Source organism: Colobus angolensis, unplaced genomic scaffold (genome assembly GCF_000951035.1).
Source record: "Colobus angolensis palliatus isolate OR3802 unplaced genomic scaffold, Cang.pa_1.0 Scaffold79, whole genome shotgun sequence".
Classification (NCBI taxonomy): Eukaryota; Metazoa; Chordata; class Mammalia; order Primates; family Cercopithecidae; genus Colobus; species Colobus angolensis.
In genome coordinates this window covers 5222812-5241981 of record NW_012121709.1, presented here as the reverse complement: position 1 = coordinate 5241981, position 19170 = coordinate 5222812, and the positions used below count along the sequence as shown (strand labels likewise).

General features: G+C 43.3%; 1 protein-coding gene across 1 annotated transcript in view; it reads right to left on the bottom strand.

The window, feature by feature from the left end:
* FBXW8 (F-box and WD repeat domain containing 8) overlaps positions 1–19170 on the bottom strand; it is a 112755-nt gene that overhangs the window by 66420 nt on the left and 27165 nt on the right. Inside the window, 2 exon segments of the mRNA XM_011928706.1 lie at positions 11936–12024; positions 16142–16306. Coding sequence (XP_011784096.1) covers positions 11936–12024; positions 16142–16306 — 254 coding nt within the window.

Genomic DNA, 19170 nt, shown 5'->3' with positions numbered 1-19170 from the left:
TTAATTATGAGACCTACTGAAAAAATTCCACAAACCAGCTTCCACCCCTCTCCCCAGCCTCATCTTCTACTCTCCCTTCACACGAGCCAGCCTCCAGAGAGGCTCCCAAATGTTCTTGCCTCTGAACTGATTCCCTGCCCCACCTTCCTGCAGTTCTTCACCTCCTCATCTCCCGGCCCACTGGGGTCCAGCCTGGGCTGCATATTAAAATTGCCTGGAGGCCGGGCGCGGTGGCTCAAGCCTGTAATCCCAGCACTTTGGGAGGCCGAGACGGGTGGATCACGAGGTCAGGAGATCGAGACCATCCTGAGCTACATGGTGAAACCCCGTCTCTACTAAAAAATACAAAAACTAGCCGGGCGAGATGGCGGGCGCCTGTAGTCCCAGCTACTCGGGAGGCTGAGGCAGGAGAATGGCGTGAACCCGGGAGGCGGAGCTTGCAGTGAGCCGAGATCGCGCCACTGCACTCCAGCCTGGGCGACAGAGCTAGACTCCGTCTCCAAAAAAAAAAAAAAAAAAAATTGCCTGGAATGCTGTAAAAAGTCCAGATACAGGCCGGGCACGGTGGCTCATGCCTGTAATCCCAGCACTTTGAGAGGCTGGGCGGGGGGGGTGTGGGCAGATCACCTGAGGTCAAGAGTTTGAGACCAGCCTGGCCAACATGGTGAAACCTTGTCTCTACGAAAAATGCAAAAATTAGCCGGGTGTGGTGGTGCATGCCTGTAATCCCAGCTACTTGGGAGGCTGAGGCAGAAGAATCGCTTGAACTGGGAGGTGGAGGTTGCAGTAAGCCGAGATCGTGCCACTGCACTCCAGCCTCCCAGACCGAATAAATCTGACTGTCTGGGGATAGAACCAGGCATCAATGTTTTCAATATACAGCCAAGACTGAGAACCACCAACTCAGCCCAATCCTACCAAACCCTCAAGGTCTGCTACAGGCCCTCCCTTCCTCCATGAAGCCTGAAGCTTTCTGACTCAACTATTATGCCCTTTATCTGAAGAAACTGCTTTTACTACTATAGTCCATATGCATTGATCGTCTCCTCAACTTGACTGTAAAGTCTTCAAGAAGGCCCTACCGCAGTGCCATAGCCTCCATCAGAGTGCCTTACACAGAGCTAATCATAAATAAATGGTGACTGAAAGGGGGTGTCCGCAGGTAACAACCTGACTGGCTTGAGGGGTACCTCTTTGTTTCCACTGCCCACTTTCCAGTGGTAATGATTAGTGAAACACCCAGAATGCACACATTGATGTGCATTAGACTGCTTCCACTTATTTCCAAACTGACTGAAAACTATAAAACAGGGGATAAGCTAGAAATTTTCCATATATCTATTTAAATTAGCTTCATTCTCCATGACCAAAAGGTATGATAATAACAAAAATGTTTTGCTGCAAAATGACTCAGGAGGTAAAATATAAAAGGCTCTACGTCTCCTGTATTGACAGGAACTGAGGCTAAACATCCTACTGCAGCAGGTACTGCGTTATGACTCAGCAGCGGGCTCTCAAATCTAACCTAAGTGAAAGCCACAATAGCATGGGAGGCAGCCTCCATGCGAATGAACTTGTGCTAAGGAAACAGACATCTTTGGTAGGGTAAAACACAGGTTGGGGCAGAGGGACCTGGACCAAACCCTAAATGTGATCTAAAAGTGCTTAACAACATTGGCCAGGAGAAGCAAGAACAGATAACGAATGGAGGTAGGAAAAAAGGCTGATTTTTCTCCAGAGCTCCAGATGTCTTTATCGCTGCCTAATGACAATTACACTCAACCAATTAAGATGCCACTATGACAGTTACATTGTCAGTAAGCCTTTGGACCCCAATGTTGATGACTCTCTAATTAGTGTCTGTGCAAAGTACAACTGCAACTAATATACTAGCTGATGTAAGAACACTAAGGAAAAACTGAAGAAGAAAGAAGTCTTTTCCAAATGAGGATATGCCCCAGCCCAGTGAAGCTGTGTGCTCTCCCACTCTTTCCTACACTTGGCAAGGTTGAGTTTACCTCTAAATAAATAGGTCAGAGACCACAGCTGATTTTTGTTGAAAGAATGGGAATAGAGCCTCTCTCAAGCTCTGCATGCCAGAGGGACTGCCAATTTAAAACGATTCACCACCAGAGAGCTTTCATTAACTAGTAAGTTTCCAATAAGCAGATTACTCATTTGGACTAACAGACTAGAAGAATAAGAAGGAATAAATACTGTACAGCTAAAAACAACCTTTTTTCTTCGTAAGTATCCAGCAGCGTTTCTATTTTGTTCCATGTGTCAGCTCTTCTTTGCTAAAAACAAAATATTTAAGGCCCTTCCTAGCAAGCTGGGGGGTGGTTTTGATTTAAGAATGCTGAGAAGTAAGGTTAAGTGACTTACCCAGGGTCACAAGAAACACTTTAGTGGCACAGCTGGGATCAAAATGTGCCCCAGGTTTTTCTCAATCACTGCTTAGCCAACAAGCCACTCTGCCTCCTCAGATGACACTGTCTTTAAACAAATACTGCTTTTAAGAACCACCCCCATTTAAGTGCAATATAAGGAATTTATTGTTTTCAATATTGTGACTCAGGTTTGCAGGACACAGCCCCTGACCCTAACCCATCAATTCGACCACTAAATTGCAACTGGAAGGCAAGAAGCCAACAAAAAAGGCTCAGTATGCTGGGAGAAGGACTGAGGGCTAAGCAGGTGCAACCTGTGCCTCCCAGGCCTGCTTCTCAGGGCATGTAGGACAACATGTGGAACCGTTAGTAAGACTTCTCTCTCTACAGGATCATACACAAACAGCCACTCCCAAACCAAGTCACAGTTCTATTCTGATCAGGCACCCAGAGCAGCCAAGAGGGGCCCTGTTATGAGGCTTCAGGCCAGGAATAGCAAATGGTTTCATTTGTGTGTCAAATCCAATATGTGGTAGTGGCTGCCTAGAGCTCTGTGTTGAGAAGGATTCTGAAGCTGTGTTTCATCCAGCTTACCAGAAAAACAAACGCAGTAATGGGTTATTCATGATCGCTACTGGCTAGGGAGTGAGGAGGGCAGCATCTCTGCCCCAAAGAAAACTCCACCTGGCCAACTCCTAGTCATCCTTCTGGGTTCAGGTTGAAAGTCATTTCCCAGGAGGAAGCTAGCCTGATGCTGAGCCTGTACGAGGTGCCTCTCCCTAGCATGTCACGGCACCATGCTCCTCCCCAACCCTAACACTTCCCACAGTGCTCTGTAAACACCAGTAACTGGATTCTTTACCGGCCTATAAACTCCCCATGACCAAGGGGGTTGTGTGGTATTCATCCATGCTTAGTGGGTGTTGACAGAATGAATGAATCTGTTCACTTAAACCCGGAAGATGGAAGTGGTTTAAAGCCTGCTGAGCAATCAGGCAGGGGGGCTCCTAAAACGGCAGTGTCCACATTTCAAGAAACATTCATGCCCTTAACATGTAAAGGTTTAAAGAACTATTCACTTGCTCCATATTTTCTTCAGTAATACCAAAGAATACCAATCAATAAAAGCAAGAGTATTTACTATTTTCTATGAAACATGACGGGGCTGTATTATGCAATTAACAAAATGAACTCAATCCCACAGTGCAGAGTCCTTCTGTGGAAATGCACTACAACAAACATCAAGCGGGGCTTAAGACGCATCAATTGAAAAATAATGAACGTCTTAATGGACCTTACGAGATACATGCACTACACACTTAAAACTGTTTTCCATACATCTTGGTTAATCACAATCAATAGAGTCAGAGTCAATGATGATTATGCAGAGTTATTGTAGCTGTGGCCCTTCCCATTATTCCTCGGAGAACCAGAGATGGATAAATGCAGTCATGAGTTCACCAGTATTTATTAAGGATATTCTGGAGCTCCTTCATTAAAGATATAATAAATGTAATGCTCTCCTCTAGTCACTTATCAATATCTTACCTCAGACTTATTTACCAGAAGAGCATGTATACCTCACAGCAGAAAATAAATAAATTTAAAAGTATTTTTAAAAAGAGGTCCCTAATGGGTAATGATCGAATTCCTTATGGGGAACAGTCCAATGTCACAATAAGCAGCAGCAGAAAATCTACACAAAACAAGGTTTAAAGGAAAACTGTTAGGGGAAAAAGTTTTTTTTTAAAAAAGAGAAAGATGGAAAGCATATCCTTAGTAAGTATATACGGGCAACATTTATCTCACACAACCTTCTACCTATGTTATTTACAAAGCGTCTGTTATCTCAATAGCCTCAAAGTAATCCATAGGCAGTATTTAATTTTTACACATTCATATAAAACTAAGAGAATGTTGGAAACACCATCCTTGAGGGCTTCAGTTTCTGAACAGAAAATATTTTTAAATTCAGGGCAAATATATACATATTCACATTAAAGCTACTAGTCATATTTTGGCATGGTATACAGTTGATAAAAAGGTCCTTTTTAAAACAAATTTTTTTTTGAGACAGTCTCGCTGTCACCAAGCTGGAGTGCAGTGGTACGATCTTGGCTCACTGCAACCTCCACCTCCTGGGTTCAAGTGATTCTTGTACCTCAGCCACCCAAGTAGCTGAGATTGCAGGTGTGTGCCACCATGCCTGGCTAATTTTTGTAGTCTTGGTAGAGAAGGGGTTTTGCCATGCTGGCCAGGCTGGTCTCGAACTCCTGACCTCAAGTGATCCACCTGCCTTGGCTTCCCAAGGTGCTGGCCACTGTGCCCAGCCAATAACAAGGTACATTTGTAATTACTGGAAAAGGCAGAGGACAACATGGCTAAAAGCAAGGTATTTCAAGTTACCTTAAATGACTTTGTTTATTTTTTGGAGATGGAGTCTCACTCTGTTGCCCAGGCTGAGGGGCAGTGGCATGACCTTGACTCACTGCAACCTCCGCCTCCTGGGTTCTAGCGATTCTCCTGCCTCAGCCTCCCGAGTAGCTGGGACTTACAGGCACGTGCAACCACGCCCAGCTAATTTTTGTATTTTTAGTAGAGAGAGGGTTTCACCATGTTGGCCAGGCTGGTCTCAAACTCCTGACCCTAAGTGATCCACCCACTTTGGCCTCCCAAAGTGCTGGCAGTACAGACATGAGCCATTGTGCCTGGCCTATCTAAAATGATATTTTCCAATACTTCTTAAATGTAAAACAATGATAAAATTCCACTGAAGGGCCAACAGGCAAACTGAACCAACCAAAGATTCAGACACCAATTTTTCCATATATAAATTAGAAGCCCCAAATTTTGCTTTCTGTCTCCAAAGAACCGGAAACCTTCTCACTCTGACAGCAGGTTGGATGAATGGGGCTCAGAAAAATAAAAACATATTTGAATCAGGTCACGTCTAGCAGCTGAAGCAGCAGCCAGAGATCAGCTGGTTGCTAGAGAGGTATAGGTAGTTTTGTTTTGTATCTACTTGGGCACACTTGCCTCAAAAGGAATGAAGCAAAAATGGGACAACTGAGTGTTTTTAGGGAAAGAAGAGCGCTAATATTTTGCAACAAATGATACAGTTCTCCTTCCAACCACACTTGGCAGAGGAGAAATATGGATACACAGTCCTGCTCCTTCCAGTAAAGGCAGGAACTATAGGCTAAAAAGGCAAAAATCAGGGGAGAAAATATTTAGGAGTAATGAAAAAAACCTCAACACAAACAGGGTGCTTGATGTTTTTTTAAAACCAAAAGAGGGAAAATGTCCTCTCATGTGAATAGAAAAGTGTGTTTTCTTATGCCAACTAGAGTGCTTTAGCCTTATGAATCTCAAGTAACAATGAGGAGGGAGTTTATTGCAAAACATCATACTCCTGGGCATCTGATAAAAGCTTCTGGTGAGCTAATGGCTTAATGGTTAGCAGAGCTGGCATAAGGCCTCCAAGGAGCTCCTGGTTCTACCTGAGATGCACTTTTCACTAGGTGGCTCTCCTTCACTACTTACGGCAAACGACACCTAGTCCTGTACCTCAGGTTTTATACTGTGACTTTTTTGAACTCATGATGTCATCTGATTGCAACACTCAGCTTCCAGAGGGCAACTGGGGAGAAGGAAGATGAGAACAGTCTAAGCATCACAAAACAGAACAAGAATGTTTCCATATACCCCTTTCTTCTGTTCTTTCTCCTCAAGAATCAACATAAAATTTTCAAAACATTCTAAAATTCTAAGAGCTGTTACCACAATAAATCAAAGAAACAAAAGACACGTTTCCTGATCACTTACTATCAACTAACTTTCTAGACAACCTCTCTGCTAAAACACAAGGAAAACACATACTAAACCTAGCTAGCATTTCAGAAGGTCTAGCAAATCACAGATAAAAATGCAGACAGGCGCTGAACTTTGAGAGAAAGACAGGTGACTGATTCTGTAGATTGGTGACTTGTGAACACAAATTTTTCTCAAGTTAAAGAAACGAGAAATGTTCGCTGAAAAAGCAAAGTAAAAGTGGTGTCTGAATGGCTCAGCCGCAGTTGAAGGCACATCCACTTCTCTCTCCAGCAAAGAAAACAATGGGTGCAGGTCTTTTCTGCGCTGCTGCATATCCCTGCTAAGTGGTCAAGCGACAGCAGAGAAAGGCAAGAGCAAGGGCCAGAGAAGGTGCTCACGGAGGTAATGGAAGCCCAGAGTGTGGGGTCGCCGAAGGGGAGGTTTCCTTTCTTACATACTTGCCTCAAAGTTTCCTGGGTCCTGGGAAAGATGTTAGACTCTGAGGGCACAAAGATGCTCAACACAAGGCCCCCACCATTTCAAAAGGGGAAAGTCAAGAGGACCAAATGCTGCCAAGAGGCTGGAGAGGACAAGCCAAGAAAAGGCCATTGGTTTGTTGAGCAAAAGATCACGGGGGACCTCTGAGAGTGCAGTGCAGTAGGGCTGGGACGGAGCCAGGTTAGATGGGGAGGAAGGAAGAGGGCAGGAGGCATGAGCTCTCACTATGTACAGCACTGACAGGAAGATGGCAGGGATGGTTTGGAGACTTCAAGTCAAAAGGTTAGATTGGAAAGAAGCTGAGGGCTACAAAAGCATTGTTAAATAATTTATTAATCTGGAAAATAAAAATTCATTCTCCTGAATCCAGTAATTCTGCTTACAGGAATCTAGCATAGGAAAACAATCAGGAATGCAAGACTAGGAGACGATAATGAAAGAACTTTAACTCTCTATTTTATGCACTTATATAGAATTTCAAGTTTCTACAGTAGCATGTGTCTAATCATTTTAAAATAAAGATTTGTAGTGCTAAAAAGGAGAAAAATTTGCAGACATATATACATAAAATATGCATAACATCCATATAACAAAACACAGGAAATGACATTAATGTTCACTATTAGGGGAATAAATAGGGAAACTGGAGTATAATTATCCAAAGTGTTTTTTCAACAAGTCAAAGAAAGTAATGAAAAATATACAACATGAAAAAAATTCATCAGTTTGGTGAGGGAAAAAGGCCACAAATTAACAAAGGCTATAATCACACTATGAAAAAACATGCATAGAAAAACAGACTGAGAACCAAACCAGACACATGGGAGACCTTAACAAAGGTTGTGTTCCATGCTAGAATTTGAGTGACTTTCTCTTCTCTACTTTCTAACACAGTTGCAAAACAATATGGTTTTTACCACTGCTTTTGTTTTTACTCTTTTTACTTTAATTAATTAATTTATTTATTTATTTATTTTTGAGACGGAGTCTTGCCCTGTCGCCCAGGCTGGAATGCAATGGCGCAATCTCAGCTCACTGCAACCTCTGTCTCCCGGGTTCAAATAATTCTCCTGCCTCAGCCTCCCAAGTAGCTGGGATTACAGGTGTCCACCACCACACCCAGCTAATTTTTGCATTTTTAGTAGAGACAGGGTTTCACCACGTTGGCCGGGCTGGTCTTGAACTCCTGACCTTGTTATCTGCCTGCCAAACTGCTGGGATTACAAGCGTGAGCCAACGCGCCCGGCTGCTTTTGTTTTTAAATAGGCACATGTCACAAAAGAAAAACCAAAATGAAGCTACAATAGCCAAAGCTTCAGAGCAGCAAATGAGGACTGGAGACGGCAGCCTCACCAGCCAGCCCTGCCTGTGGATGCTGCAGAAACATGACAGAGCGGCTCCACTCACGCACACCCAGCATGGCCCTGAGCCGCCGCCACCTCACGCGAGATGAGGGTCTCAGAACGGATCATCTCTAGAGTTCCTTCCAGGTTTAAAATTGTATGATTCTAAGCTGAGAAAACCAAGAAATTAGAGAACAGACATAGGCATTTCTCTAGTTTCCCACATAACATCATATACAGGTGGTAGGGGGCAAGGGGAGTCTGTGTATTAAGTTTTAATGCTTACGCCATATAAAACAGTATACATTTAACAAAATATGACATACCACTCATAGTTTTAAAAGATGCTTACAGGCTGGGTGTAGTGGCTCACGCCTGTAATCCCAGCACTTTGGGAGGCTGAGGTAGGCAGGTTTCTTGAAGCCAGGGATTTGAGAACAGCCTGGCCAACATGGTGAAACCCCATCTCTAGTCAAAATACAAAAATTAGCTGGGTGTGGTGGTGCATGCCTGTAGTCCCAGCTACTCAGGAGGCTAAGGCAGGAGAATCCCTTGAACCTGGGAGGCGGAGGTTGCAGTGAGCCGAGATGGCACCACTGCACTCCAGCCTGGGTGACAGAGTGAGACTGTGTCTCAAAAACATAAAAATTTAAATTTAAATTTAAAAAGACGCTTTTGTACAAATTGCTGGAAAGAAAATACAGTAGATGGCTGTAAAGTTAAATATTATTTCTAAGTAAAATAACAATATAAAACAAAAATGCTGCAGTGAAACAGCGAGGCCACACAATGAGTTGCCCTGTCAACTGCAGATGGTCCTGTCTCCGGGAGTTCCCAGAAGAGTGGACGCTAGGCTACAGCGCTAGAGAAATCTCTGGGAGGAGACAGGACTGCAATTGGCCTTAACGAATGGATTCTAGGTTTCTTTTTGGGTTGATGAAAATGTTCTGGAATTAGATAGTGGTGTTGTTGCACAACCTTTAAATCTATTAAACAAAAATCACTGCATTGTACGCTTTGAAAGAGTGAATTTTATGGCATATGAATTTTACAGTCATGTGTCACTAAATGACAGGGATACACTCAGAAAAAATGCATGCTTTGGTGAATTTATCATTGTGCAAACATCATACAGTGTTCTTACACAAACCCAGGTAGCAGAACCTACTACACCTAGGGTACACGAATGGCCAATATCATATATCATACATGGGGCCCATCACTAACTGAAACGCTGTTATGCGGCATATGACTGTATCCCAACTAAAAAAAATGATGCAGTCAGAGGTAACTAAACAGAACAGTGTGGAAAAAACAAAGGTGCACTTGACAAGTGTAATAAGAAAAAAGGTAGCTTGGAAAGAAATGTCAAAGAGTTCTGAATGTCAGGAAAAATTAACTGGAAATTATTTTTAAGACTGTAGAGTAAGCAAAGACTCACAGACAAAACAGTGAACCATCAAATGCTTTGGAAAGAATGTCTGTTTCTCCACTGGAAAAACAAGCCTCAGGTAGACAGGGGCCAGGTCCTGTTCACATGATGGGTATTTGAGTGCCAAATGCATTTATGAATGAGTGACTATTTTCAGACTTCACTGGTTTTACGTGAAGAGTAGGGAAGAACCATGACTGGGTCCATCATGAGGTTCACTGCAATAAATATCAGTCTGGGCCTATGCAACATGACTCCGAACTAGGAATATTTACACAGATTGCTTAAAAGGTGAGAAAAAGAGATTCTGCTCTCCATCAATGATATGAAATGTACTTAATAGGTATAAATGCAAAAATGCTTCATAGTTTAGCTCTAGTTACATAAAACTAAGCCTCTGAACAGACTCCACTTGTGCAAAAGAAAGAGAAAAGGGAAGGAAAAAAGAAGAATAAGAGAAACACAAGGTAAGTACAAGAGAAAGAAGGGGTGAGGTGGCCACTGTCTCTTTAAGAAGCTCCTTGGAGATACATAACTGTAGAAAGCCTGGTGAATTCAACATTGATTGGGAATGAGGTAACCACAAACACCACTGTCTCAAATGAAAAGGAATTCAAGATCTGACCCAGAAAACAAGCATCGTAACCACCAGATAAAATTTTAATGATAAACACAAGATGCTGTACATACAAGCAAGACTGAAGTCTCTCATGCTAAGCCATCAACGTAAGGTTTTCTTAGAAAGAGGAGCCGTGAGGAGCCTCTCTGACCCACAGATCAGGTTTCATCCTATTGATCCACAGAACTCGGCCATCGTTTTGCTCTGTGTTGGCATAATCTATAATGTTGAACAAACCCCGAGGGAACAGAGAGGCAGGGAAAGAAGGTCTGGCATCTGGACTCGTAAGGGGCCTGCCCTTCGGGAGCTCCAGAGAAGAAATTCGTAAGTGGTTTTGAGATTCAAGGTTCTCCTTTATTTGTAAGTTCTTTTGCGACTCTTTCAGTACAGTCTCAGCCTTCTGTCCTCAAGTGTCTTCTGACACTCTAGGCAGAAATCCCTTTAGCTGGAATGATCTAAGTAACTTCTGGAGTTCCCACCAAACTGTAGCATTTGTGGGTAGAAAGGAGCTGCATATCAGGCGATCGTAGGCCCATATTTTAGCAATGACGTGGAGAAGCCCAACGTGCACTGATAACTTAATGGACAGAATCGCAAGTATCTAGGCCATCAATCTTTCTAAAACTAGTTCTAGCCGGGCGAGGTGGCAGGCGCCTGTAGTCCCAGCTACTCGGGAGGCTGAGGCAGGAGAATGGCGTAAACCCGGGAAGCGGAGCTTGCAGTGAGCTGAGATCCGGCCACTGCACTCCAGCCCCGGCAACAGAGCGAACCCCGTTCAAAAAAAAAAAAAAAAAACTAGTTCTGCAGCACTCCCAAGAAGGGCTTTCACCTCTAAATCATAGCCAGTAAAACAGAAACTGAAGAAAAGCATTCCTCCTGGGTATATCTTGTTTAAAGCAGAAATACTTTTTTTCATAGGCATTGCATACCACAAAATATTAAAATAATCTGACTCTTTGGAATTTCTATTCAAAAGGTGCTCTTTAAGGAATGCTGCTTAAGGAAAGATTTTTCTTTAAAGAAAAGGACTCCTCTACTACTGAGTTTTAAAGTCCAAGGTTTGTTTTGTTTTCCCATAGGCAGGAACTTCCCTAAGGCGTCTCACTCCATAGCTCATCCAAACTCAGAAATTTAAGTGTTCTGGTCTCTACTTTATGGTATTAAGTATACAATCTGAGGCTGTAGTTCATGACATCTTCCTAATCCAAAAAGAAAACTGATCTTACTGTACAGTAATTAAATATATAAATGTACCTCTGTAACAAAGTAGGAAGACTTCATCAAAGTGGTTTTTGGGACAGAAACTGAAGGAATTTACAGAAGCTAAAATTAAATGTCTTGGTCATGGAGAAAAAAAAAAACCTATTTCGGGACAACTTAAGTAACAAATATGTACTATATGGTGGGGAAGGAAGATGATGTGTGGCCACAGCCCTTCTTCACAATAAGGGATTTAGAAAAAAGAGAATGAGAGCAGGGCCTGTCTGTGCCAACACTTACTATATTTGCTTGACTTTTTTATGTCTTCATAAAATACAAACTGTTTGCCTTAATGAAAATCTCACATAACATGCCACAAAAGTGATTTAAAAGCTGGGAAAGACATATTGAGACAAATGGATCACAGATCCGCTCTACACCATGTGCTTCTCACCCTCGCTGCGGCGCTCTCACGTCCTCGGGAACAGAATCACGGAGACTCTCCCTCTTCCACATGGGCTGTAACTGAGGGAGGTACATGCTCTCAAGGGAAGCTAAGGTCACTGGTACTCAGAGGGCGGTACGTGAGAAATGAAAGACCTTCAGATGCAGAGCACTCGGTGGAAATGGTTTTGCTTACCCAGCAATGACCACGCCATCGTGAGAATGCACATCACACAAAACCGCGTCAGGAATGTGCTCCAGCTCGCTCACGGCACCTTTGCGATTCTGCGTGAGGAAAAGGGGGATGCAGTTTAGACTATTCTTGGGACAGCCCAAAAGCCAAGCATCGTGCTTTTCCACCTACTTTCCACAGCGATTCTCTACAGCATGGAGAGCAAGTGCATTCAAAGTTCTGTGGGCATTCAAAAAGACAAAAATGATGACTAACATGCTAAGCTATCAAGCACAGACGAGTTACCATATATCCCAAAGGCACTGAACTCAAGGACACGGGATGTGTAAGACACTGCCCCATCTTCCAGGAGGTTACAGAATAGAAAGCAAATACGTGCTCACCAATAACTACCATCCACGACAGGCTGGCACATATCTGCTGGGAGTGGCAAGTATCTAAAGAAGCTTATAAAGTATATGAAAAAGTTCAGTTCAGCAAAAAGAAAGTATTACATGATACCTTACCTGTTAACTCTTATAAGGATTCTCAGAATAAAATGCAAAATTATATACAAATAGATAAAGATCAGGATGAGAAAAAGGAGAAGAGATGATACTATTTCTAACTGAGAGGTCAGAGGTTTCATGGAAATAGTATTTAAACGAAAGTCTAGGCCAGGCACTGTGGCTCATGACTGTAATTCCAGCACTTTGGGAGGCAGAGGCAGGAAGATTACTTGAGCTCAGAAGTTTGAGACCAGCCTGTGCAACATAGGGTGACCCCATCTCTACAAAAAATGTAAAAGATAGTCAAGTGTGGTGGCATGTGCCTGCAGCCCCAGCTATTTGAGAGGATGAGACAGGAGGGTCACTTGAGTCCAGGAACTTAGTGAGTTATGATTGCAACACTGTACTTCAGTCTGGGCAAGAGAGTGAGAACCCCTCTGTAAAAAAAAAAAAAAAAAAAAAAAAAAAAAAATTTAATTGAATTAAAATGAAGGAAATCTGAATGGATATAAAGTATTTACATGTGGGAGGTTGGGAAAAGTGAGATAGTTAAGCCACGAAGCAAGCATGAATAAAGATATTCGAGAATACCATAATTTCAATGTTACCAGACTGGGACAAGGACAAGGACTAGAAACAGTGTAAGTGCCCAGCACAGTTCTTAACATACAGCAAGTGCTCAATAAGTGGTAGCCATTATTATTATTATTTCTATTATTAGGAAAAAGATTATGACATCATTCCATTAAAATACACATTTATTAAGCACCTAGACTCCAGAACTGAGCAAAGTAATTCGCATGATGGTCTTAACTTAATCCAAGCAACGAGTCTAAGGCTGAGACAAAACTGGACACATCCACGTGGAGCTGTCCTACGACTAGAGATATGGGGAGGGAAGGCAAGGATCTGGGAAACAGCTGTGTGAGGGCCGCAGCCAAGGTTACAGTAACAGAAAAGCTCTTGTGAGGGAAAAGGTATTGAAAGAAAAATAAAGGGTCTAAGATGAAAACCTATATGTATGCAAACACCAGGAAAAAGAATACTATGGCCACCACAATTAGTTTAGCAAACGATTTCCAGGTTGGCATTGAACTGCAGTTCCAGATAAGTTCATGCATTTGCAGGTCATTCCCTTTGTGGAGGTACCTGAGAACCCTGGGGTCCCTTCTAGGGTCTCCCCAGACACTGACTTAGGAGATACCAAACCAAATCGCCTGCCTAACCCATCCTGAAGTCGAGCATGCACGGCACAGAACCTTGCATCTGTGTGCAGAGGCCTATGCGCTCCTACAGCCAACCTCACCTGAGCACTGAGTGTGGACCAGCCTCTGTAGGAGGAGTGGCAGACACTTGATGACAATCATCCTCACCATGAAGCCATGAGCAGTGCCACTCCTAGCCCCCACTCTAGAGAAGAGAAAATGGAGGCAGACAAAAGTAAAGCAACTTGCCCCAACACTGCCTTTCATTTCTTTTTCTTTTTTTTCTTTTTTTTTTTTTTTTTTTGAGACAGTCTCACTCTGTTGCCCAAACTGGAGTGTAATGGCGCAATCTTGGCTCACTGCAAGCTCCACCTCCAGGGTTCAGGCGATTCTCCAATCTCAGTCTCCCAACTAGCTGGGACTACAGGCGTGTGCCACCACGCCTGGCTAATTTTTGTATTTTTAGTAGAGACAGGGTTTCACCATGTTGGCCAGGCTGGTCTGCAACTCCTAACCTCAAGTGATCCACCTGCCTCAGCCTCCCAAAGTGCTGGGATTACAGGAGTGACCCACAGTGCCAAGCTGCCTTTCACGTTTTCATAAGGCTTTCTTTCGTTCCAGAATTCTGGTAAGAATCCCACCATTACATTTAATGAAAGATACATCATTTAAAATTTCACTCCTAGAATTCTCCTTGTTAACAGTGTCAGGAAATGGACCTGACGTGCTCCAAATAGAAGTCTCCCTCATGTTTGGTTTGGCCTGCAGTCCACTCCAGTTCAGTCAATCAACAGCCATGTAGTGAGTATTTACCTAACAGATGACTTTGTGTTAGTTATAAAGAAATACTAAATAGCCATTCAGCTAGATTGCATATAACTTGTGAAGTGTTACTAAGTGCCAAATGCTAGGTGGTGGGTCTTTAAAACATTGTCACTTCTGCCACCTCCAGGCCCAACAAGGACGCACCTGTCCTTTTCCCTTGCTTTCTCCATCACCAAAGAGGAAGCAAAAAACACAGCTGTTGCTTTTTTCTACCAGGGTCTGACATCTTCGAATTCAAGCCTGGGGATGCCAAATATCTCCAAGTCTCTTGTTTGTAAATCTCAAAAGTATCTCTCCTTTCTGGAGACAAAGGCCCCATTAACACTCAGCTCTTAAGCTTTCCTTAAATCGCAGCTTCTCCCACCAGGGTTAGACCCTCTGCTTTCTGACCCCTTGTTTGTCTGGGCAGCTTTCTTTGTCATACGCTTCTGCCTGTGTTAATCATATGGACCTACCCAGGCACAAGGGCAAGAGGGATTGGGGGCTTCCTCCAGACGAGTTTATTACCGTAGGTCGATGGAAAAGGGCACTGTGGGGCCAGCGTGACCTGTCTTAGTGGTGGTGTCTTAACGGCCTAAGAAAGGATAACCACACTAACTCTCAGAATAGTGGTTCTCAACCGGGATGGGATTTTGATTCCCAGGGGACATCCAGCAATGTCTAGGGGTATTTCTAGTTGTCATGAGTGGGGGAGGAGAATGCTATTGGTGTCTAACGGGGAGAGGCCAGAGATACTGCTCAACAGCCTGCAATGCACAGGACAGCCCCCCACAAAAAGAATTAGCTGGCCCTAAATGTCACTAGTGCTGGGGTTGAGAACTCCTGAATTAGAGAGACACTGCTCTTATTGACTTTCCTAGAAACAGTGTGAGGTTGCCCAGATCAAGGATATCGGTCACTAATCAGGTTAGGAGGTTACTAGGGACAGACAGGCACACAGGCAATATGTCACTATCAGTAATGCACAGAAACTTGTTAATCTCAAGGTCTATTAGGATTGACCTTTACCGGAGTAAAGAGAATGTTTCCATCCCTTCTCTACCACTGAAACTCCAGCCTCCCAGGTGGGAAGGAAACACTGCCACCACACTGCTGTCTCGTCATGCCTCAAACAGCTTTATGTAACATGGCTCTTGACAGTTATCTCCTATGGAAACACTTCACTGTGCAAATTCTTAGCTGTGATCTAATATTTCTGTAGAGACTTTGAAGTGATAAATGTTATGGAAGCACGCCAGTAGGTTATGTGAGGGAAGAGAAGACAGTGCTTAGAGATGTTTAATTATCTCCCTCTTACATTTACTGGAAATGACACTTTCGGCTCCTCTTTTGTATGCAGGTAGTGCTTTTGCTTTCTGGGCCCCTCCAGAGAGTTGGTGAAAGTCAAAGGGGCTGCACGGAGCACTCCTCTGACCACGCTAACAATCAGAGAGGAAGTGGCTGGCAACTCAATCTCACCCTTCCTCTCCTGCAGAGTAAGAGGATGTTCCCAAATCTTGAGGCTGAAAACAGAGGCAAATCATCTAATGGCAAACAAAATGGGCAACAAGTCACCAACAGCTGAAGGGGCGGCTTGGTGTACCCCTCTCCCTTTGCTGTTGGCAATTAATCTCAGGCTATGAGTGAAAGCTTGGATTCCCATGTCCTTGCAGGCTATTCTTTCACAGGTAATGATATTGGCCACTGCCCACCTTCCAGTTGGTTCGTAACATGTGTTCCTTGGCTCGGCACTCTTGAAAGATGAGCTTCCAGCAAGAATAGTCAGAGATGCTGCTATCCGGAAGGTGCCCTTCCTGCTGGCACAGCCTGTACCACAGCACCTCATCCTCCGCAATCACCTTCCACGTCTTGCTCACCTAAAACAGCAGAAGTGACACAAATGTCAAATTCTGCAATTAGAGAAGCCCCTTGTCATCCAAAAATCAATCAACACCTATATTATTGCCCTGGGTTTATGGCAGTATAAAACGTCTCATTAACAAAACACTATGAGGTGAAAAAAAAATACAAGCAAATGTTTCCAGTTTTATCTTTCAAGATTTCAAAATTGTTGTACCACCATGTAATATCACATTTTAGACTACTTGGTTAAATTGTAATCTAACAAACAAGAGAAGAAAATACACAAATACATAAAATGCAAAAAACACAAACTTTTACATGGTAATTGGCTATACAATCATACAGAGCTTTTCAGAACAGAATCTCTTTACTTTTGACAAACAGCATTTGTATTTCCACCTTATAGAATTGAAGATTGATGGCCTCCGAAATCAAAGGCTGTCATAAAATTACCTAAAACCCAAACATCTGGTCAGGTAGAAAATTCAAATTTAAATTGCATGTGAGAATTTAGATTTTAAACATATGTACATATTTAATTAACAGAAAACTCAAGCCATTATCCAGGACTGTAAGATTAGATCTAGAAAAATTAATGTTATGTCTGGCCTTTCAAATCCCAACAGTATCCAGAGGAAATGGCCATTTTAACTATTAGCATTTTGTTTTCCAACACTAATTTAGGGGAACAAAGAGTTTACTTCATCACAGGATAATATGCAAAGTTGGCCAGACGGCAAAAGATGGACTCTGTTGGCAGATGAGCAACTGATGGAGCAGATCAGTGTGATACCGGTCTGCAGAGCATTCTGGGAACGCACTATCAAGTGCCTGATGCTTGCTATCCATCCAAAAGTTGAGACTCACTTCTAATGAAGAGTGGTGACAGGTAGGTTACAGTACCCTGTACTTTTTAACACTCCCTTAGGGCCACTTCAAGACTCAAAGACAGAGATAGGAAGAAGGAAAATGAGAGAAAGTAGGAAACCAGACTCTTACTGCACAAAGGGCCTCAGCTGATAAAGCACTGACAGAGAGTTAGCTTACAGGATGGCAGATTAAAGACCTGCTCCTCCATAAGAGCAGTAAGAATTCCACCGAAAATGATCAATCAACTTTTTCAGAATCTGGAAATTAATAAAAGGATTGCAACATTCTGAGGAACATTTATTCAAGAAAAGTGCCTGGGCCGGGAGCGGTGGCTCAAGCCTGTAATCCCAGCACTTTGGGAGGCCGAGACGGGTGGATCACGAGGTCAGGAGATCGAGACCATCCTGGCTAACACGGTGAAACCCCGTCTCTACTACAAAATACAAAAAACTAGCCGGGCGAGGTGGCAGGCGCCTGTAGTCCCAGCTACTCGGGAGGCTGAGGCAGAAGAATGGCGTAAACCCGGGAGGCGGAGCTTGCAGTGAGCTGAGATCCGGCCACTGCACTCCAGCCTGGGCGACAGAGCGAGACTCCGTCTCAAAAAAAAAAAAAGAAAAGTGCCTGAATCTCAGTAAGAACAGTGACGTCTGAGTTGTTTTAATGTATGCTAATTCTGTTTCCTCCTCCAGCTCTGGGATTGCCTTAAAAATCAACAGCCTCGTGAAGACAGCAGCTGTAAAAAACTGGCAGCCTAGCAGCCATTAGAGAGGCCAGACATGTTTAGAACTCCCCAAAAATCAAATCCCTAGAGAACTGTCACCATTTGACCTGTTGGCAGCTTGCCAGAAAGCTCTATTCTCAAGGCTTGACTTTATCTGACCTAGCTGAGCACTCTCTCTGTTCTATCTCCAGGGCATTTGCCCAAAATAGTAAGTGGCAACTGTTTAACTCTACAGCTACCTGGGGAGCACAGACAGTTGAGGCAAACAAGAGGCTGACCAAAAAGCTTGAAAGAAAAAGCTGGGAAATGGGATGTCCACAGGAAGCTCTGAAAGGCTCCAATATATTCCTGGGAGTCTGGAATGCCACATGAACGTATAGGGCTGTGTGTGTGCCCAGGAAAGACCAGAGAAAGCCCTAACCTCTCCCCTCTGGCTGACCTTGAGGCTCTGCACCAGCAGGAAGTGAAGGCTAAGGCAGAGTTGTAAGCTGCTACAATGGTGAAGCAGTACTCTAACATACAGAGAACACCTCAGCAAAGGCTGGGAGACTTACTGGTTTAGTGGATTTAAGGAAATCTCCATTTGGTAACTAGCCAACCACTAAGCTAGCCAAGCAGAGACTTCAGTAGCTGCACATGACAAAGAATATAAATTAGAGAATAAGTGCAGAAAAGTCACTAAACAAACAAACAGCAGCAACAACAAAAATAACAGCAATAACAGCAAATTCTGCAGAGGGCGAAAGATTCTATTTCCAGAGTTTCCATTATTTAAAATGTCCAGTTTTTAACAAAATTACAAAAGCATGCAAAGAAACAAGGAAGCAGGTCCACACACAGGGGAAAAGGCAGTCAACAGAAGCTACCCCTGAGAAAGTCCAGACGCTGGACTTACTAAACAGAGACTTTAAATTAGCTATTTTAAATATGTTCAAAATACTAAAAGAAAGCATGTCTAAAGAAATAAAAGAAAGTAGAAGAGCAATGTCTTACCATATAGAAGATACTGATAGAGAATAGAAATTGTCTGTTAAAAAAAAATAAGGAGGCTGAGGTGGGAGGATCTCCAGGTCAGGAGATTGAGACCATCCTGGCTAACATGGTGAAACCCCATTTCTACTAAAAATACAAAAAATTATCCGGGCGTGGTGGCGAGCACCTGTAGTCCCAGCTACTCGGGAGGCTGATGCAGGAGAATCATTTGAACACAGGAGGCAGAGGTTGCAGTGAGCCAAGATCACACCACTGCATTTCAGCCTGGGCGACAGAGCAAGACTCCATCTCAAA